This window comes from Cucumis melo, chromosome 3, assembly GCF_025177605.1.
Source record: "Cucumis melo cultivar AY chromosome 3, USDA_Cmelo_AY_1.0, whole genome shotgun sequence".
NCBI lineage: Eukaryota > Viridiplantae > Streptophyta > Magnoliopsida > Cucurbitales > Cucurbitaceae > Cucumis > Cucumis melo.
Window position 1 is genome coordinate 5332432 of NC_066859.1, and position 23541 is coordinate 5355972.

Genomic DNA, 23541 nt, shown 5'->3' on the forward strand with positions numbered 1-23541 from the left:
GCTGAAATTTTGAATTGAAATCTCATGCAAGATTTTGATAGCCTACAAATTTTGATCATGTAAATTTTGAATATTTTTTCAATTTTCAATTGATTTTTTTTTTAGTTATTTGGTCTTAATTACATATTGTAGATTTTGACTTCAAAATTAAATGGGACATTTGCCAAAATAGTAAAAAAATTTATGATAATAAGACTAATGTCACTACATTTTTTAAATTGCAAAAGTAGAAAATTAAAAGCGGATAACCTTCTAATAGCTATCTGATAGTTCTTTAGTTAGCCTCTGATAACTGTCAGATATATCTAATTACTTATTATATTTTCATATCTGCAATATGAAAAAAAAAAGGTTCTATGACCTATGAACTACTTCTTTCTAATTTTTTTTTTTTGTCAATTTCCCAAATTAAATTTATACGGGTTATGTTTCTTTTACATAAAACAGTTTTCATTTTCCATTTTCAAGAAACAACATATTTATCTTTTAACATCATTCAAAACACAAGTATCTTTTAAAAAAAAACAACTTCATTCAAAACCAAAAAGACGATTTTCTACCAAATAATTATTATTCATCTAAGGAGGAAGATAAACGACTGATGGAATGTATCCACCAATTCAGAGTGAGTTTAGATTGATTTATAAAGTATTTAATTTTTAAAATAATTCATTTTAAGATAAATTGAAGTGTTTGACATTGATTTAAAATAATTTTGAGAAAAATGAGATTATCAAATAAATCCTTTTAGAGAAAACAAATTCAATCAAATTTTAGAATAAATGTTTATTTGGTGTTTAATGGAGAATTTTTCCCAAGTATCTATTTTTCTTTTTCTATTTTTTATTCTTTTTACTTTCTATTTTTCACTCCATCCTTTTTGTTTTTTTTTTTTTTAAATATTTTGAATATTTTTTAATGTGTGTTCATATACATATAAATATAGGGATTTGCAAATGTTTCTCTCCCAGCCAAATCTACTTCATCTTAACATTTGTGTAAGAAATCATGAGAACATCAATGAAGAAAATGATCGTTCGGTTCATGAATCAAAGATGAATAAAGAATGTGATCAAATTGCACATCTTTTTGTCTAGTTGATATTATATTTGTCTAGGAAAAATTATTTATCTTATTTATATTTTGTTGTTGGAAATCAATTATTTTTTTATGGTTATGTATTTACATTTCAAGATATTTGTGTTTTTAAAATTGAATTGTCCAAAAAAATAATACAAAAAAATGAAATTAGTGTTTAGTTTCAAGTAACTAAAAAATTAATAATTTCAAGATAATGTGCGATTAATTTTAAAATATATTTCTGAAAAAAAGATTCAAAATGTGTGTATTTCTTTATAAAATTAATTCATAATGTTTACTAGTATTTGTTGGTAATTTGATCCAAGCATAAACATTGTTAGTACAAGACAAATCAAAAACAAATTTTCATATATATATTTATAAAGAAGTCAAACCAAACATGTAAGTGTTTAGATGTTAAACTCATTTTACAATTTTTTTTTCAAAAATGTATTCTTAAATTAACATCTTTTTCAATAGGAAATCCAAAAGAACCCTATAGTCGCATGAGTAATTTCATTTTCATTTAACTATCTTTAACATTTTCAATATAGGATAACTTTAGAATTATGGTCAATCCTCTAGTTCCTATCTGAATTATCAAATAATTTAATTTGTACACAAATACTCAGTGAAACTTTCATAAATGTAACAAAATGCCAAACTATTTATGGTCTATAACAAAACCCATAAAGTTAACAATTTTTTAAATATTCCAGGTTCGCCCTTTCATCATTCTTCTCTTCCTCGCGATTTCTTTCATTGTCTTCCTCCTCCGATTTCTTTCATAGTCTTTCTTCTTTCCTTCTTTTCTTTTCTACTGCGATTTCTTTCCGTCGTATTTGTTCTTTTCCTCTTCTTTTTTTCTGCTGCGATTTCTTCCCATCGTCTTTCTTCTTTTCTGATTCTTTTTTACGTCGTTTCATCTTTCTATCGTATTTCTTCTTTTTCTCTTTTTTTTTCGTTGTGATTTCTTTCCAACGTCTTTCTTCTTTTCCTTGTTTTTTACGTCGTTTAAATTTGGGTAACAAAATCTAAACGACCGTACACAAAAAAATAGCAAAATCTAAAAAATCGTGTATAAAGAATTTTTTAACACTACTACAGAAACTACCTCTCTTGACGGTTTTAAACTGTCAAGAATGATTATTCTTGACGGTTTCAAAATCGTCGTTGAATCTAGTGTCAAGAAAGGCAATTTTCTTGACAGTTGTAAAAAACGTCAAGAATTGTTAACGTTGACAGTTTATAACCGTCAAGTATTCAATTATTCATGACAGTTTAGAACCGTCAAGATTATAAGTTTTAATGACAGTTTAGAACCGTCAAGAATGTGACTATGAATGACAAAAACCGCCAACAATATGAATATTCATGACATTTTAAAACCGTCAAGAGTGCATTATTCTTGACATTTAATAACCGTCAAGAAAGTGATTGTTTATGACATTTTGGAACCGTCAAGAATTTCGTTGTTTATGACATTTGCAAACCGTCAAGAAATTTATTGTTCATGACATTTCAGGACCGTCAAACAATTTTTCATTTTTTTAATTGTAATTTATTTATTAGTTCTTATATTATGCTCCCATTGGTCCAAGAATTCAACTACATATAAACGACAAATATACATCAAATATAGTTTGAAAACTCAAACATAAATATGCACTAGAACAATTCCAAAACTTTAACATATATTAACATTTTACCATATATGTATCAACATTTCGAAAACTTTACATATTTGTTCAATATTGTCATATACAAAACATTACTTCTATCAACCGAACTCAATGACCTTGAATGAAACTTGGCTTCAAATAAACTTGAATTCTGCATCCTCTACTACCTCCAATTCATGAGCTAAATTAAGTACCACCAACAGCAGAGCCAATCTACAAGAAGTAGAAAACATCACAACAACAAATATAGGATTAATGATCAGCTATGTTGATGATAACAATGTAAAGGGGAGGTGGAAATAGGTTTAGATCAGATTGTCAATACCAAATATTTACAAACTCCTTGTAACTAATTGTTTCAAATTCACCTATACTCTGAGCCATCAGCAGAAACACTCATTTTGAACTTTTTGATTTCAATTCAAGAGGAGTGATTAGTTTGATCCTCACTCATTGTATTCATCGTAATGAAGATATTCGATTTGAACCATCAAGTTTTAAAAAAACAACAGTAGAACATTTAAAAGAAAGACACCCCAAAGCCATCACAGAGTGAAAAGTACAAAAACAAAGAAAGATTAATCCATTGGCATTGCAAACCTGGTAAGATGAAGTAACCCAAATATCTGCTCCAGCCTCCAATATTTGATGTTCCAATCCTATAAATAAGAATCTGAGTTAGTAAAAAAAATAAAAGTAGAAGTCAAGGTGCAAAAAAAATTCAATTAGATATCACAATCAAACTACAGACAAATTATTTATTCCATTTATGACATAGCAGTTTGATACAAATCACAATCATGCCCCTTAAATCACTATCACCAAGCCTGTGATCATATATGTAACAGTGTTAAAGCTTTCCATAAATATGCAGTATCATAAAACTAAGCTTACCATCCAATAGTGTTGTTAACATTGAGTTCTCTCAAGCATCTCATCATTTCAAGCTGGTAATTAGCACAATCGAATTCAATCTCCTCATCCTCATCTCGAGACTAATAGAATCATGTTAATAAATTAAAAAGAAATTCAAGCTAGGAAAAAAAATAAGTACGAACATAAGTACGACCAGACGTGGAAATTTCTCAACGTAACCACTAAAAAAACAACGAACATTCAACAAACAACAAAAATGATTAAGTTAAAATGAATTAGCCTCTATGCTTCCAGATCGCTCTAATGACCATAAAATGTTTTCCACTCCTTCCCGCAAATGCACTGTATTGTTTCTATCTATCAAAGCCATCCAACTAATTAACTCGGTAAAAAAGAGCCCCTTCTAAGGCCTAGCTTCATTCCAAACTTCACTATCATTATCTTAACAATCATAACTACTCTTTTTTGCGATCTATCATTATGTCTATCTATCAAAACCATCCACATAGCCTTGAGCTTAGCAACCAACAGATTCCAAAAAGATTTTCTTTGGTGATTCCAACCTAAAGAAAAACCAAGGTAACTAATCAGAAATGCTCCTATTTTACATTGAAACTCCTCTGCCCATTCTTCAACTCCCTCCTTACTCATATTGAAACCAATAAGCAAAATATTCCAAAAAAGATTCAACATTCAACATCAAACAAGAAGTGTTCCAAAAAAGATTTAAAATATTCCACCAATTTCCAAGACAAGACAAAGGGTTAAGTGAAGATGAATACAATCTCTTCTTACCTATTGCCTAAGATATTTTAGCCACAAAAACATGTGAATAATATGTACCTGCAAAACTTTGTTTTGAATGATGCCAGCAGTCTCTTTTCCTTGATACGATTCATTGACTTTTCTTAGGGCATCTTGGCAGATGTTGTACCATTCCATCTTCATATAAAAACCATAAAAGATTTGAAATCATTCAAAAATCTAAACTGTCAGTCAGTGGAGTTGATGGAATTTTATTTCAATGGTCTGATTAACAAGGATGCTTACAGAATCAGTGTCTTCAGCTATTGTCCATGCAAATTTGCTCATGGGATGCTTTTCATATAAAGGCCTTTTAATCTTCTCAAGAGCTGTCAATCATAAAATATCATAGAATTTTGTAAACTCTTATAACTAGTACAGAGAAGGAATTTTGAAAAAAAAAACGCAAAAAGAATTGGTCATACCAAGATTAGTTTATGGGGTACTTTCTGATTGAAGAATTTTTTATTGCAAGTGTGTGTTCTATTAGAAACCAATCAATCACTGTTAATCTCATTAATAAGAGAATTAATATTATCATAAAAAATTATTTAAAAATACCAGAAACTAGAATAAAGAACCAAGGGAAAAACACTCCAAAAATTGCATGATATAAGTAAATTCGCATTAACAAATACTGAATACTAAGCTAAGGCACCAGCTTATTCTTGTATAAGTTTCTATTTTCAGCTGTTGTGGTAGTCATTCGAATTTTCCACTTCCCCACTCTGTAACTCTCCTTCCTCCTTCAGTTCCTCAATATACAGTCTCAAATAACAAAAAAGCCCAAAAAATCGGATTACAATAAACAAAAAAGAATAACCAAAGAACAACAATTATCTCGAATACATAAACAAAAAGCCAGCAATCTACACCCATTTCACCCCAAATAGACATAATTTCAACCAACAAACGTGATTATACACAAACAATTAACACCCACATAGTGAAAACCTAACATTCATTCCTAAACAAAAACCCCATTAACATTCATTCCTAAATCTTGATGGAAGAAATACAGACAACAAAATTCTCATAAAAGTCGCCACCGTCCTGGTAGCCGAAAAAGAAGAAACCAACAGAAGATGCGATTGATCATCAGGAATAACGATCGATTTGGGGGAAAAACGAAATTGAGAAAAATTGATGAAATACTTCAAATATGGAACCCTAGATTTTGCACAAAAGGATACTGCACGACGGCGACGGAGCGACTTTGACCAAGCTAAAGAAGAACAACGCTCGGCGACGGAGCGACGTTCGACGGATGACGTTTGGAAGATGGAGCGACGACGACGAGTTCACAACGACACACGCGAAGAAAGAGAAGAAAAAATTGGGGGAGGCGGCGAGAAGTTTGTAAATTTTGAGAATTTTTTGGGAATTTTGATTATTAAATATTTATATTAAAATAATATTTTTTTATTTAGAAATTACTTAGTAATTCTTGACGTTTTTAAAACGTCAAGAAATTTGAAAATTAACTTCCGCTGCCTTTTTCTAAAAATTCTTGACGTTTTAAAACGTCGAGAATTTAATTGATATAACTCGACGTTTTTAAAACGTCAAGAATTTAATCAGTATTTATTGACGTTTTTAAAACATCAAGAATTTAATCGGCATTTCTTGACGTTTTTAAAACGTCAAGTATAGTTACATATTATTTGACATTTGAAAAACGTCAAGAATGTCGATTTTATAAAAATTCATGACGTTTTAAAAACGTCAAGAATTTAGAAGATAATCCTTGACAGTTTATAACTGTCAAGAAAAAATTCATATTTTTTGACGATTTAAAACCGTCAAGAATTCTAAAAATTGCCTACACTCCGCCTTTTCATCAAAATTCTTGACGATTTTCCTATTAAACCACCCATTTCTTGACGTTTTTACCAAAAACCGTCAAGAAAAAAAAATACAACCGTCAAGAAAGCCTTTTTTTCTAGTAGTGTAAAAAAAAATTATTTATATTGGAGTAGCTAAATGTAAACGATTGTGTAAAAAAAGTAAACGTGTAACAACCCAACTCTTTGTATTAAGCTGAGGTCATTACTAAAAAGAAACAATGACAAGAGACACTTTTTAAAATGAGGGAAGACTAAATTTTCATTAAAAACATAATGCTGAAACACTTAAACATAAACGCGGAAGCAAAACTGAGTCCCCATATGGCATGTCACGGATCCTTATCTATCACTCGCCAGCTTTCCTCTACCTTTACCTTCGCCTGAACTATTAAACATAGAAAGAGTGAGTATAAACGTATACTCAGTAAAGGACCTACTACTAGTCCCGCTAGGTGTCTGTTAACTTCCCATTAGAGTCTTGAAAAGTGGTACCCAAGAACTGGCACGTTCCCGAACACATGCAATCTGTGATCCCGTGGAACATATCTGGTCTTCGGTGAACCCAAAGGAACACCTAGAACAATCTGGTCTTTAGTGTACCCGAAGGAAACACTAAGACAATCGGGCTGCGAGTGATCCCGTCGAATCACTCGAATCATGTCTATATCAATGCCAGACTGGCGGTCCCGTCGGACTACGCAGTCCTAAAAAGGTGGTGATCCCGAAGAACACTCATGCAGGTACGACTCTACTAGACAAAGTTAACAAAACACTCTATCCATAGCATGTAGCATAACGTAACATCATAACATGGCATGAATATTGATCTTAATGTCCTTAATCATGTGATTAATATATCATGCATCAACAATCAACATCAACAGTCATTATCATAATATCAGTCATCATCATCAATCATCAACATAATAATCTTAGTCATGAGCATCAACATACTACCGGTCATAACATCAGATCAGTCATCAACATAATCTCAGTATAATGACAGTCATTATCAATAGCATCAAATTATGCATTTTAGCTACCCTCAATGCATAATCATAATTACATGTGGTCTCTTAAATTAAATTCGAAGGTCTAGTATGAGAATCTCTTACCTTGAGATTTTAGCCAAACAAAGTACTCCTTAGCTGACAGTAAAAAAAATCTCCAATTAACTTGATCCTAATCATAAAAGGAAAACTCAGTATCTTAATTAATGAAATTAGCAATTGGCCAACATCTAAAAATTCTCCCAAATTAATTAACTTCTCAAACAAAAGGGGTTGAAACCAATTGAACCTTGATTGGGAAAAATCCAAGATTAAATCTTAAAAATTAGCCAATTGAACCCTTTGAGAAACTCCAAATAGATCCAAAATTAAATTAATAAAATATTAATTTAATTTTATTGGCTTACCAAGGTTACTCAAATGAAATTTGAAAAATCCTCTTATCCTTGATGGAAAAATTCATCACTTTAAATCCTCAAGCTTCCAAAGAAACCAATCTTAACTTCAACCGTTGAGGCGGCGACAACAGAGGGTTATCTTAGAGAAGAAGATGAAAAACCTTTTTCTTTTTCCTTTACTTTATAACTTAAGCATTCCAATGCTATTTATAGACCCAAATAATAACAATAATATTTATTATTATTATTTCCTTTTCTTTTTCCTTTTAGGATATATATATAATACCAAAAATATACATATATCTTTATTCCAATTATCTTTCCTCAATAAATGCCTTAAATGCACAAAATCTCAGGCATTTATAACAATTAATAATAATAATAATACTTCTTTATTATTATTATTTTTCTCTCACCAAAATCTACAATAAACATATATATTTATTTAAACCATTATTCTCTCTTTTAAATAAATATATATCTTTTTCGTCCAATCAAATCAACCATCTCTCTTTTCATGGATTATCTTCTTTTCCAAACAAATATAATTATATTCTATAATATAATTAACTTCACTTTTCCAAATTATTAATTAAATATATATATCCACATATATATACTCAATTAAATCCAATTCCACCAAAACCAACTTTTTCCTCCAAAAACTCAAATTAACTTAAATCCTCAATTAATTTAATCAATTAAATCTTTTCCAATAAATCACTTATAACTTCCAACATGAATTATCTTAACCCAACTATAATCACTTCACTCCATAATCAAGATTTATCTTTCTGCAGAATAATTAATTATTTTCTACAATAATTAATTATTATTTATCTTTTTCCAAAAATAATTAAATATCTTTCACAATAATTAATTATTATTTATCTTTCTCCAAAATAATTAATTATCTTCCACAATAATTAATTTTTATTTATCTTTCTCCAAAATAATTAATTATCTTCAACAATAATTAATTATTATTTATTTTTCTCCAAAAATAATTATCCTTTTATAAATAATTATATTTTCGCAAAATATCTTTTTTTCCAAAATAACTATCTTTTCCTTAAATAATTATATTTCAACAAATACAATTATCTTTCCCTTTTGCATAATAATTATATATATATATTTCCACATATACATATAATTATCAAATCTCCAACAAACTTTTCACCCCACAATTTAATTAAATAATATCCATAATTATTTAATTAAATTCAACTTCAACAACACTAGAAATCTCCAACTTTACTCGATTCTCTTAACTTACCATTTAATCAAAATCTCAACAAACACCCCATGTCAAAACCTCTAATTAATTAAATATTCATCCAACAAATTTTTAATTAATTTCAATTCCCACATAAATCAAATAATTCTCATTAATTGAATTCAAAAATAACGCCCAATAAATTAAATCTAATTAAATAAAATTAAGATAATTAACTTCAAAATTATCTTAATTTTTGGGACGTTACAAAACGATTGTGTAAAAAAAATAAAAGATCATGTATAAAGAATCTTGAAAAAAATCATTTACATTAGAGTAGCCAAATGTAAACAATCGTATAAAAAAAGTAAACGATCATGTAAAAAAAACATCTTGTATAAAGAATCATGAAAAAAAATCATTTAGATTGGAGTAGCCAAATGCAAATGATCGTGAAGAAAAAGTAAACGATTGTATAAAAAATCTTGAAAAAAATCATTTAAATTGGAGTAGCCAAACGTAAACGATCGTGTAAAAAAAATAAATCATTGTTTAGAGAAATTTAAACGATCGTGTACTAAAAGTATTAAAAAAAATTGTGTACCAAATTTTGAAAAAAAAAATTGTCTCCAAATCTAAACGATCAAATCTAAACGACAGAATTGAAAAGACAAATTGTAGTCATATCTAAACGATCGCGTACCAAACAATAACAAAATTTAAACGATTGCAAATATATTACGCGTGTGTTGTTGACGGCGTGGTTGACGAGACATTTTTGATATTTAACACGATGAGTCTCTAAGTTTTTTCTGTTTTTGAAATTGTTTTATACAGTATAAATATTTTTCCGCTTTGTTATATTTTTTAAAAGGTTTGTCTCCTCTAATTCTATATTTAATTACCAATAATATTTGATATTTTTCTATTTTATTAAATTTAAGATCTCGCATCCACGTTCTCACATATATTTACGGTATACATGTAATTGTTATCTTATTTGATAGAAATGATAGATTAGAAATAATAAAATAGAGTTCCATCAAATAATTATAACAATTTCCATTCATTTCAGTAAAGATTTCTCAAAATTCTATCAATAACATTTCCATATATTAAGGAATTTAAACAAAATCTATATTTGGAATCTTGTTTCCTCCCAATATTTTCAAAAAAAAAAAATAATAATAATAATTAAACTCTGAAAATTTAAAAGGAGTAGTTTTAAAGAGTATTTTTCGTTTTTAAAATTAAATTTAGCTGCTAAGAAAATTAAGAAAAAGTGGAAAATTTAAAAAGCAACAATGGTTATCAAATATACACGGAAATTAAAGTTTTAGTTACTCGAGTCTTAATGACATTCAACTCGATCAACTAATTAATGGATAAAAGGATATTGGGCAAATGGCAATCTAATAAAGGATCGGAAAATAAAATTATGAGTTTTGATTTCATAAAACGAAAAACAAGAAAGCTAATCAATTTTACTTTCCTAATATCCACAATTCATTAGTACTGCGTTAGAAAGGAGGCGGAGGTGATTTAGGGGTAAACCTTCGTGGCCATTTGAACATGGGTGGTGGTGGCGACAACGATGGCAGCTGCATCAATTTGTTTTGTTTCTTGGCTGGCGGTGGTGCGCCTTGCCTGCATATCGGAGGTGGCGGTGGCAGTGGCAGGGGAGGAGCTCCATATCCATAAAGGTTGGTGGATGAAGATTTGTGAATGTGATGTGCAGTCAATTTGGTGGGGAGATTTAAAAAGAAAAATGCAATGAGAAGGGAAAAAAGATAGGAGACCAATGTTTCAAACCCCATAATGCTCTTTCAAATTCCTAGAATAATGTAAAAAGCAACTTGGAGAGGACCTAGAATTCAATTTATTAACAATCTGTCAAGTTGAGAATAGTTTAATAATTTTCTATAAGAGCAAGTGCACAAAGTTTTAGGCAGACATGTGACAGGTTGGTGGGGTATGTTATGGTTGGACTGATATAACTTAGTTTTAGCGATGATTTAGGTGCAACTTTAGCTATATATATATATCTCATTCAAAACCTTTTTTTCTCCGTAATATAACAAAAATAATATGATAGTAATATAATTTTTTAGAAAAATATTTATCACAATACATTTTAGTTCTGGAATGATATAACATTAAATTTATCTTTATCCGATTAACTAAGGTTTTGAGTGAATATATGATTTTTAAGATGATATTAGAGTCTGCAATATAAGTGTTGAATAATATAATGTTAAATTTATTAATAATTTTCCTTCAAATAAATTAACATATAAATTTTTTCTTTTATTTATTTATTTATTAGTTTTTATTTTTTGAGCAAAGCTGTTACAATGATAAATATTTTTTCAAGTAGAAGGGAGTATGCCGATGCAGAGATGTATAGACATAAACTAAGAATGCATCGGTAGAGACTACGGTGACGCAAAAACTGACGTCAGCAAGATTGTCATGAAAAACGCATCATGAAAGGCTCTTCCGACGCATGAACTGGACGGCGTCGACAGTAGGGAACTATGACGCTTGTTAACATCGCAACTACCTTACTGCCGACGTCGCCAAGTACGTCAGCAGTGTTATCTACTTATTTTTTATTAATTAACGTAAAATCAATAAAAAATTATTAAAATTCTAAATTGAATTACAATTAACGTAAAATTAAAAATAAATTATTAAAATACCAAATCGAATTTATTATTAATTTAAGTATTAAAAAATTACACATTCGTAAGTTTAGAAATTACATGAATAATACAAAGTAAAAATAAAAACTTAAATATAGTTCTAAGCGCCAGCGCCAGTTTCTAAACTTCTTCACATTGCCTTAGCATTATTGTAGCTTGTATGATCATAGGAATATGGGCAGAATGTACAAAGAGGGAAATTGAATATTATTACGAGGTGTGTCGAGAGAAACAAAAGGTTGCTTCAAATAGAAACAACGCTTACCATGGTGGTTCCGGAAAATTGATTGGGAAGATGGGAGTAGTAAATGGCAAAGATTGATAACAGAACAGTAAGCCATAGAAAAATTTTCACTTGCATATTAAGTAAATGTGATTGATAGCTTTTTTAACAATCAATTATATTTACCCTAATATGCAAGTGAGGAACTTTCTATGACTTACCTGTTCGGTTCTCGATCTTGTCATTTTCTGTTTCTCTCTTTCGAATCAATTTTCTGAATCACCAGAGTAAGAGTTTTCTTTCTGTTTGAAGCAAGCTTGTATTTCCCTGGACACGGCTTGTAATAATGTTCAACTACCATCTTTACACATTCTGCTCATGTCTCTATGATCATACTAGCTAAAATAATGTTCAACTACCCTCTTTCTGTTTGAGTTCCTCAATTGCACATAATTCTGAAATACACAACAAGTTTGATATAAAAAGTACATACAATATACATTCAAAAGCATAAAAAGTTCCACTAAATAAGACAGCAACCATCAAAATATATACTAAACAAAACAAACATCAAATCGTATATAGACTAATACAAGGACATCAAATAAATTTGATGCCAAAATTATGGAAGTTCTTGAATGGAGACAGATAAAATGCAGTAAATAGTTTCACACAAGGGTTATAAATGTAAAAATAGCCGTGAATAATATTTTACCTAATCGATCCATCAATTCCATTTTCTAACCCCATAGAAAAAGATCTATGACAATCAATCAGATCCAAGAATTCAATAATGAGAAAACTAAAAATTCAAATTTAAGAAAATATAATAGAAAAAAACTAAATTTAACATCTTCAACAACAAAACATAGTTAAAAGATATAACAAAACAGCAATGGAACCTACATTCTTCATCAAAATGTACCACAAGATGCATCTTATAGTTCTTAAGAGTTGGATCATCCATTGTATTCTGGAAACTGAAAAAAAAAATCTAATGAAAGGCACACTACAAGAAATCTGGCCTTTAATGTCGGTTTAAAACCGACATTAAAGACCTTTAATGTCACTTGGCGACCGACATCTTTGCGAGCGTTATTAAAGGCCTTTAATGTCGGTTGGGCTTTAATGTCGGTTTAAAAGCGACATTAAAGGCATCTTTAATGTCGGTTTAAAACTGACATTAAAGGCCTTTAATGTCGGTTTTCAACCGACATCTTTCATAGTGTTATTGAAGCCTTTTAATGTCAGTTGGGCTTTGATGTCGGTTTAAAACCGACATTAAAGAGGCCAACAATGTCGGTTTATAACCGACATTATAGATCCCCAATAGTGTCAGTTTAAAAACGACATTAAAGCCTTGTTTTTGGATCCATTTTTACAAATTTATTTTTATTTAATTGCTGCATTATTTTCCATTTTTTATAAACTGACAGTCGATCCGTGTAAATAAATATTTTTTCTCCGGCCAACAAATCAATAAAATTAATATTATTTAGAAACTTTAATATTTGTCTTTTACATTTGCATACACAAAATGAAATCTTAATATTGTATTTATATATAGAACCCGAACCCAGTGAGTAGGTTTCCCGGTGCCATGTGCCCGAATGGTGCGTAGCCAGCAGCGCCACACAACATATAAAAAAGCGTTGTCACCGACACACTCACTAGAGTTGCCTTCTTCATTGTCTTAGCCTCTGAAGGTGGAGATTTTAGAGTGTCCTGTTCCACAAAACATAACATACCTCCATCAATCAAATTGAAAAAAGAAGAAAAAAGGAAAAGGAAAAGGAAAAGGACATCGATTTTTTCTGAGATTCGTACCTGAATTTCAATGAGGATAATCGAGTATGAGTAGGCAAAAGCAATGTCTCCAAGAGCTTGGAAGCTCCTCCATACTTTTTGTGTTTGAGTGACAGTTCCTATGCTAATTCCAGTCAAGCTCCCTCCAATTTTTCCATTTGCTAAAACAAACAATCAAAACAAGAACAGTACAGTCACAATCTTCATCTTAAAATCGCATTAAAAAGGTTTTAAATATTATACTATGATCCATGTGTTTAATGGGATTTACCAGTAATTTGAGCAACTCCAAGGCCAAGTCCAATAGTTGAGTAAGTAAAAGACATAACAGAAGCAACAATGGAGAGCCACCAAAGTTGATCGACAATGTTACGTATTCCTTGTGCCTGAACAAAGAAAACATCGTAATTATTGACTAAATGTAGCACAGTTCTATACAACCAAATACTCACATATAAGACTAGAAAAAAGAAAAGAATATGTTCCACCAAGACACATCTTATTGACAGCCACACAGCATGGCTGGAAAGAAATGAAGAAGAGGAAAGAGGAAGCTAGATGACGGAGAAAAGGCAACTGAAAATAACAATTACAGCTACTTGGATTGCACATGATAAATGTTGAAACAAATATTTGTATGTGCACAAATACAATAGAAGAACCAAGTTCTGATCGAAAAAGATGATAGAATATCAGAGGGACAAATATAGGCTTGCAACATGAGCCTTGGAAAATATAAAAAGAATTATATTAAATTACTTCTGAAATTATTTACAAATGTGATATTAATTTGCTATAGAAAGTACCTTGGAAACAATGGAAGGATGAGGAGGAGAAGTGGCAGTATCTTCGAGATCATCATCGGCTGCCATCTTCCTCCGTTTCAGTCGGAAGGAGGAAGCAGAAGGCTGAGCTCCACCATCCACGGCGGAGGAACAACAAAGGCGGGTCTGAAAAAACTCATAAGAAGAAGAATGAATCGTACTACGAACATCGAACATGAGAAGATCGTCCATGGAGGAAGAAGTACTCCAACTAGGGTCCTCATGAAACATCGCTTCACACCGATCCTCCTCGCCGATGTAAGGGGGATGTTCAATTTTCTTAAGTATATTGTAGATCTGGCTCGCCGATGTAGTAAAGTGCAAAAAACATCATATATCTGCAACAGCTAATTGACTCTTCTGCAACAGATCTGGCCACAAGCCAACCAGATCGGAGCTTGTGAGATAAACGCAGACGGCGACGGTGGTGGCGAGGGCTGGACATGAACATGGTTGAAGAAAAGGATTCCCGACAGTGGTGGCAAGCATAACAGTGTTTGAAGAACGTGAGGAGTGACGACGGTGGTGGCGGGCACGGGCTGGGCACGAGGGACGATGGTGGTGGTGGTGGCGGCGACTGTTCAGAGAAGAAAGGGAAGATTGTTAGATGAGAATGAGGAGTGAAGAAGAAATTGGAAGGATGAAATCCTGTGGGTGATTGAGAAAGAGTAAAGTAAGAGAGAGAAAGTCATTTTTTTATAAAATAAAAAATTAAAAAAATTAAAATTAAAAAGGAGCTTTAATATCGCTTTTCAAAACAAGGATGTTTAATGTCGGTTTTAAACCGACATTAAAGCTCCAGCTTTAATGTCGGCTTAAAACCGACATTAAACATCCGCCTTTTCAAAAACGACATTAAAGCTCTTTTTTCATTTTTTCCAACCGACATTAAAGGCCAGATTTGTTCTAGTGGCAGTTGGTTCATTGATCGTCCTAATTCTCATTTTATCAGAAAAAAAACTTATCGTTATCCTTTTAGAAGCACATGCTCATTCTTATATACTTCAACATATGCCGAACAACAAAAAGAATGTTATAGAAAATGAAACCAGGAGAGATAACAAATACCCTCTTCAAATTCAAACCATCCCCTTCCAGGGAAAACAAATAATAAAACCAAATGAACCATCTTAACTCAATCCATGAAAACTTCGGCAGTCTGTTACGGTAGCATAAAGTTTCATATATACAAAACTTCATTAACCCTAACAAAACCCTACATTTATCTATCATATTGATCAAGTACAATCTAGCAACAATATATGGCAATGGATCATATTCCTCAAATGGCACATTGCGAAGTAATGTAAGGAAAGATTATAACGTACAGAAAATCCCTTTTCTAAGATGTGAATCGTCGAAAACCATTGAAGAGTCAGGATAACAATTGAAGAAAGCTCTTGGTGACGACTTCTCTCTCGGCGGTGACTTCCCTCTCAACCTTCCCTTCCTTTCTCTCTCGACCTTCCCTTCCTTTCTCAGTTCTGTGAATTACATACTACGAACTTGGGTTTTTATAGAGGAAGTCCCGACACACTTCATTTATGACGTTGGCAAAGGATCCCCAAACTCGTTATGCAGTCACTTATGGCATCATGGAAATCCTGTCAAAATCAGTCAAAACGTCACACATCTCGCGACGTAACCTAGCCACGTCGACAGAAGTATGACTTTGCACGAGATTATGCAATACAACGTTGGGAGAACTCTGTCAAAATCATTCAAAAAGTTACTCATCTTACGACGTTAACCACCCACGTCGATAGATGTTCAACCTCTCACGACGCCATGCAATTCGATGTTGTGAGAATCCTGTCTAAAGTAGTTTAAACGTCACACATCTCGCGACATCAACTACCCATGTCTACCAGAGGGGCGACTCTCACAACGTGTAACACCCCAAAAATAAGATAATATTTCACTTAATCATCTTAGTTTTGTTTAATTAGATTTAATTTATTAGAGGTTATTTTGAATTCATTTAATAAGAATAATTTGATTTTGTGAGTATTGAAATTAATTAAATATTTTTTGGATGAATATTTAATTAATTAGAGGTTTTGGCATGTGGTGTTTGTTGAGATTTTGATTAAATGGTAGGTTAAGAGGATTAAGTAAAGTTGTGGAATTTTTTAGTGTTGTTGAAGTTAAATTAAATAATTATGGATGTTATTTAATTAAATTGTAGAGTGAAAAGTTTGTTGGAGATTTGATAATTATATGTATATGTTGAAATATATATATAATTATTATAGGAAAGAAAAAGATAATTATGTTTGTGGAAATATAATTATTTAAGGAGAAGATAATATGTATTTTGGAGAAAAGATATTTATTAAGGGAGAAAAAGTAAAATAATTACATTTTGGGAAAATATAATTATTTGTAAAAGGATAATTATTTTGAAAAAAGATAAATAATAATTAATTATTGTGGAAGATAATTAAGTATATTGGAGAAAGATAAATAATAATTAATTATTGTGGAAGATAATTAATTATTTTGGAGAAAGATAAATAATAATTAATTATTGTAGAAGATAATTAATTATTTTGGAGAAAGATAAATAATAATTAAATTATTGTGGAAGATAATTAATTATATTGGAGAAAGATGAATAATAATTAATTATTTTGGAGAAAGATAAATAATAATTAATTATTGTGGAAGATAATTAATTATTTTGGGAAAAGATAATGGGAATAAAGATATATATATTTTTAGTATTATATATATATATATATCCTAAAAGGAAAAGAAAATAATAATAATAAATATTATTGTTATTAATTGTGTTTATAAATAACATTGGGATGCTTAAGATGAAAAGAAAAGGAAAAAAAAAGAAAGGTTCTTCATCTTCTTCACTAAGATAATCTTTTGCCGTCGTCGCTTCACCAGTTTTAATCATGATTGGTCCCTTTGGCAAAGCTTGAAGAATTGATGAATTTTCTCATCAAAGTTTAGATGATTTTTCAACCTCCATTTTGTTAAGTTTGGTAAGCCAAGATAATTAAATTAATAAATTGTTAACTTAAATTTGGATCCAAAATGGGATTTCTTTAAAGGTTCAATTGGCTAAATTTTTTAGATTTAATCTTTGATTTTTCCCAATCAAAGTTGAATTGGATAAGTTAAAATTTTAGATACAAGCCATTGGTAAATTTTATTAATCTAGTTATTGATTTTCCTTTTATGATTAGGATCAAAATAATTGGAGAATTTTTACTGTCGGCTAGGGAGTACCTTGTTTGGGTAAAATCTTCAGGTAAGAGATTCTACTGCTGAACCTTCAAACTTAATTTAAGAGATTGCATATATTTACGATTATGCATTGATGGTAGCTAAGATGCATAATGCGATGCTATAGATGATGATTGATATTATAATTGATGATGATGACTGATATTATGATTAACGATGATGACTGGTATGTTTATGATGTTTATGATACATGATATATTAATCACATGAACAAGGACGTTCTGTTTAATATTCATGTCATGTTATGATGTTTATGATGATGTTACATGCTTTGGATTGTGGTGTGTCTGTTAACTTTGTCTGTTGAGCTTTTTTACCCCACCTATATTGTGGTCCTATCTATGGGGTCACTCGCACGACTAGGGGTGTTCCTACGGGATCACTCGCATGATTTATGGGTGTACCTATGGATCACATGCACGGAAGGGACAGTTATATTGTGTATACGAGGTCACTCACACAACTAGGGGTGTTCCGACGGAACCACTTGCACGATTAGGGGTGTACCTACGCATTACATATATGTTTATGGAGTGTGTACCTACGATCACTCGCACGACTAGGGGTGTTTCTACGGGATCACTCGCACAATTTAGGGGTGTTCGTTCGGTCTCACTCACTCAGGTGTGCTCCATTGGACACACAACATTATGATTATGTTTCTAACGGAAAGTTAATAGATCACCTAGCGGGACTAGTAGTGGGTCCCTTACTGAGTATATTTATATACTTACTCTTTCCTATGTTTAATATTTCAAGCTAAGATAAAGAAGTTAAGAAGCTAACGAGCGACGAGGGATCCGTGGCATGCCATATGGGGACACATTTCAGCTTTCACACTCATTTATATGTCTTTCAGTATTTTTAAATTTTAACCATTTTACTTTAAGATTTTATCCTATTTATTTGTTTTTAGTTATTTAAAATTGTTAAAACCCGCGGGTCACGTTTTCAAATTATTTTTGTTAATTTTGAAAATCTTATGTTTTTTGTGAACGTCTTGATATTAACTTTATAAAGATTTTAGTTATCCTCTTTTCAAAAAAGTGTCTTTTGATGTTTATCTTTTGAGTAATGACCTTAACTTAGTTTAAAAGTTTGGGCCGTTACACAACGTCATGCAAGCCAGCATCGTGGTATATTGTTGTCAGATTTTTTAAATGTTTCCCTTTGCCGACGCGGTCAAAGGAACGTTGGCAAAAGGTAGACCACTTGCGACGCCTTGCATGCTACGTCGGTAGTAATTGGGGTAACAGCGACGGATAGATGCAATGCGTCAGGGAAGCTAAATCTTCTGCCGACATTATTCGTGCGACGTCGCCATACCTCCCTACTACCAACACCTTCTTCATGGTGTCGCGAAAAGGTTCTTCTTACGACATTCTTTTTCTCGACGTTTTCTGCATTGGCAGACCTCCAATTTTTTATAGTACTTTGATGAAAAGATATATAATGTAAGAATACACGTGATGAAAGACTATGTTATAAAAAGAAAATTTAAAGACAATTTAATTCAATGAAAAAAATGGATACATTGAAATGTGATTAGTTATTAGAATATTTATAATAATAAAAAAAAAGTTCAAATTGCGTACTTTTGTAAAATAAACAATAAAGGTAGTTTCCATAAAAAATGATAAAAATAGTGGCAATTGTAATACTTAATATAAATGCATACAAAATTTTAGGGGTAATCTATCCCACACATTATGTTGTAAATGTCACACAAATAATCCTAGCAGTTTCAAAGACAAAAACAAAATAACTAAGGTAATGTACAACTAAATACACACAAAGGTGGGTAATCCAATCCGACAGTGCCTGAAAAAGATAATTATTTTATTTTACAAAGAGTCAACAACTGGTAAAACAATTGCAACATCAACTAAGACAACAATCAACACTGCCTAGGAAAAATCATTAGCAACAAATATACAGCAAATAACAAAAACTCCAACAACATGGTTTGAATATTTGAATATTGTTAGTGACAGAAATGTTACAGAGTAGTAAAAATATATTATTGATAAATAATCTCGTACTTATTTTTCTTTATAAAATTTTATTGTATGTAGAACAATTTTCTAAACATTGTTCTAATTAAGTGTAAAATTCTCCCTAAAAAGAGTATATTTTATTTCTTAATATTTTATTTTGGAGCTCTAATTTATCTCTATTTTAACTTTTCTATAAAATAAGAAAAAGTAAAAACTAGTACCAAAAACAAGGTTTATGTTACTATACTTTTCATATATAATTTGGGTTTTTGTAAAAATAGCAAAATGTTATGGAAATAGAGTTTATATCACTACATTTTTTAAATTGTAAAAGTAGCAAATTTAAAAGTAGATAATTTTTTGATAGCCCTCCGGTAACTTTCTGATAATTGTCTGATAGCCATCATATTTGTTATATTTGTAATATATAAAAAAGAGGTGGTATGGTTCTAAATTTTTTTTATCATGTTATGCAATTTTTCTATATAATTTTAGTTGATGTAGGACCATAGTTTGCAAAAACCATAAAACTACTGGAAAAAATGATAGGTCCAGCAAGCTAATTGATTGATAAATGTCAGCTTTAACATTTATGTTTACACACGTCAATATTGACTGGCAAATTAAAGTTCATGAATAAATGAGTCTTTAATTTTTCTTTATTTTTTTTCTTTGCATGTGATAGGAACAGGATCTCTCCATCAATATGTCATTCTCTCTTTGTCTATATTATAGGGTGTTAATGGTTGGATTGGTTTGAAGGATTTTCTAGATTCGAACTCAATTGTTAGGTTGTAAATTTTGTCAACCTAATTAATTCCTTTTTTTTTTTTTTTTTTGAAAATATACCCAAGGCAAGAGAGAATCAGAGACACCAATGCATTCAACTTGGTTTACATGATCTTTATAGTATCCTCATCATGTCTCAAAACCCAAACTTCTATGGAAAGGTACAAAACGAACTAGAGATCACAAGCTCAAAAACTCAATAAGAGATTACATAAATGCTTTCCTGTTGAGCGATATTGTAATAATGCTTGTTACAAAAAAGAGTGTTTTTTGAACACGAAAGAGCAGCAAGATTGAGGACATTTTCCCATAACTAGCTCGAAAGCTTTTCACTATTTTTGAAGATATTGTCATTTCATTCCAATCAAATGGACCATAAAGCAGCTCCAATAAATCAACTAAACTATATGCTTCTGATCTATGTGTTTTTTACCCAAATAATCCTTATTAAAAAACGAACACAACCCAACTCAACCCAACTCAACCCAACTCAACCCAATCATGAAAATTTTGTATTGGGTTGGTTTGAAATACTCAACACTACAACAAGTCAGCTATTCTCGATGCATAAAAACATCGAAACAGGCTTAAAATACATTAGGAACTCATTTTTCAATGAAGAACAAGATGTCGGGAAGAGAGTCAGAAAAATTGCGTCGGGAAAACTATTCCCGATGCATTACCAACATGGTGTCGGGAATATATGTCTCTCGACATCTTCATATTCAATGTTATCAAGACGTCTGAAACATACCTTCACCGAGGTCTTTATTTTTTATGTTATCAGAACGTCGGAAAATATCATCCTTGACATCGTCTCGACACTTTTTGGATTGCGTCGAGAGCAGTTCCAGATTCTTGACATCTCTGGTGCGTCGAGAAATCGTTTAAATATATAGTTTTTAATTTTTTTAATTATTTTTATTCAATTGTAGTATTTATTTTCAATTCTAATACGATTTATTCAATAGTAAATTACAAGAAATAAACAATAAATTAGTAAACAATTATATAAAATATTAAATTCAAAATCAATTTCATATGTTTACGGTTCCAAAAGATACATAATACACTAACTAAAAAAATAGTAAATCTTAAAAAAAAAACATAGAAATCCAAAATTTACGTACGTCTCCTTACAAGTCGCATACGTCGTTCTACTCCGACGAGACCTACAATGATACAAAAGTGTCTAAGTTTAGTACATATGCATATCATCACTAAATAATGTTGTCACACCCCCTCTCGAACTATCTGCTAGCTTAGACCGAAAGACGGCGTGAAGTCGACCGACAACGCTTTCTCTGTTTGTATCTATCGACTTTGCTGAAATCTTTAATGTGATAAACTTGCTAATCTAGTATATAAACTATTGTACATGCAACATAACATAGCGGATCCTAGATTAATCATATAAATACATGAAGTGTAGCCCAAAAATAACTGATTTCATGAGTAAACTTGGAGACACCTTAACCAAAACATAACCAATAAAGGTTTATACAACCGCAGCTTCTAATGGTTACACAAACTGTGGAGTATCTATATCATACAAAAATATATACATCATAACACAACATACTCTATGCACAACTCTAACCACGTACTGACAATCGATATCGGAGCTTCAACAGACTAAGACATTCTATCAGACACCGGGAACTAGATCTCTACCTGGAAAGTGGGTAAAACATTTTGGAAGGGTAAGCAATAAAGCTTAATGAGTGACTCAGTTTAAAACTAGAAATTTAAAGGTAAGAGCACGCAAAAGCTTACACATATAAATTTGTTTATACAAGTCGTAAACATAAACATATAATAGTAAGAATAGCTTCATCAAAAACTCAGTATATACGTCATTGAAATTTAGCAAGGCATATAAAAATATTTTATCTAACATGACAAATCTACGTTGTGTAGGACACACCCAATACAACAAACGTTTACAAGCTCTAAGATGTAGTGGGGTTCGCCCAACACTCTCATCGTCTTTGTCGTAGTGGGGCCCGTCCAGCACTCACGACATCATCGTTGTTACAAAGTACACTCAACGTCAACAACGGAATTTAACCTGTGCGTACATGGTACCATATAGCCTCGGGCTCAACACCTCAGTCATGTAGTTAATGGAAACATCAGAAAAATCATACGGAAACATTAAAACAAAATATAACTTATGCTTTGTTTGGAAAAAGCTATAGTTCTTAAAACAAAATATAACTTATGCTTTGTTTGAAACATAGTGGTTCAAATACTTTCCAGCCATTTGATAATCACGTGCTAGCATAAATTTTCATTAAGAAATATAGTCTCGAAACTCATACTTGAAAATAATGATGGAATTTAAATGATTTTGAAAGCTTTGTAAGTAAACGTGTAGATTAGTTAATCATAATTAATAATTAGGAGAAGGAAAAAAATATTTTCAAAACTGGTTTTGGTCACTCATAGTCTAAGAGTAGTTTTCCGATGTGTAAATCCGACCTATTTCCTCTTGGCCTATCAAACAATTAGAACCGAGTATTAAAAACCTAAATATTATGATCTTCAAATGTTATGCCTGACATGACTCACTAAGGATAATGCTAAAGAAGTATATCTTTAAAAACAATAAACCATATTCCACACATTTTTCAAAATTTTTCAGATTTGTAGCATGACATTCAAATGATCATAACTCTTCTAATACGTATCCAAAATGAGATTTATTTATGTCGAAATCTTTATTTTGAGGTCCTCTAAAATGTACATGAAGACATGAAATTCTGATTCCCTGGGTATAATCTCAGATATCCCTTCAAACAGAACCACTCCAACAATCGCGTACACCACGACCCCTTTAACTTGTCCCTGCAATTTAACTTATTTTTAGTCATTTTTGGTTCACTATTTATTCATAAGAGTTGTAGTAAATTGAATAAACTTTCCAATCATACCAAATAGAGATCCTAACTCTATCGGTACACTCTAAAGTACAAAACCAGAGATCTCCTTATTTCGTGCGAAAACCACCTGTC

General features: G+C 31.0%; 2 protein-coding genes across 3 annotated transcripts; both read right to left on the reverse strand.

Annotated features, from left to right (window-relative positions):
- Window positions 1-2722: 2722 nt before the first annotated feature.
- On the reverse strand, window positions 2723-10789 carry LOC127148560 (uncharacterized). 2 transcript variants are annotated; one of them, XM_051082641.1, is made up of 7 exons: window positions 10471-10789; window positions 7405-7471; window positions 4689-4771; window positions 4482-4580; window positions 3657-3757; window positions 3363-3421; window positions 2723-2975 (listed from the first exon to the last, which is right to left on the reverse strand). In XM_051082641.1, exons 1-7 carry the CDS (start codon window positions 10567-10569, stop codon window positions 2944-2946), a joined length of 540 nt encoding a protein of 179 aa, XP_050938598.1. In that variant the 5' UTR covers window positions 10570-10789; the 3' UTR covers window positions 2723-2943. The 2 variants fall into 2 exon arrangements, with proteins under 2 accessions (XP_050938598.1, XP_050938599.1); XM_051082642.1 differs by lacking the exon at window positions 3657-3757 and having other exon boundaries at window positions 2803-2975.
- Window positions 10790-13320: 2531 nt separating this feature from the next.
- On the reverse strand, window positions 13321-14008 carry LOC127148561 (amino acid permease 3-like). Its single transcript, XM_051082643.1, has 3 exons — window positions 13922-14008; window positions 13672-13811; window positions 13321-13569 (listed from the first exon to the last, which is right to left on the reverse strand). Exons 1-3 carry the CDS (start codon window positions 13974-13976, stop codon window positions 13402-13404), a joined length of 363 nt encoding a protein of 120 aa, XP_050938600.1. The 5' UTR covers window positions 13977-14008; the 3' UTR covers window positions 13321-13401.
- Between the last annotated feature and the right edge of the window lie 9533 nt (window positions 14009-23541).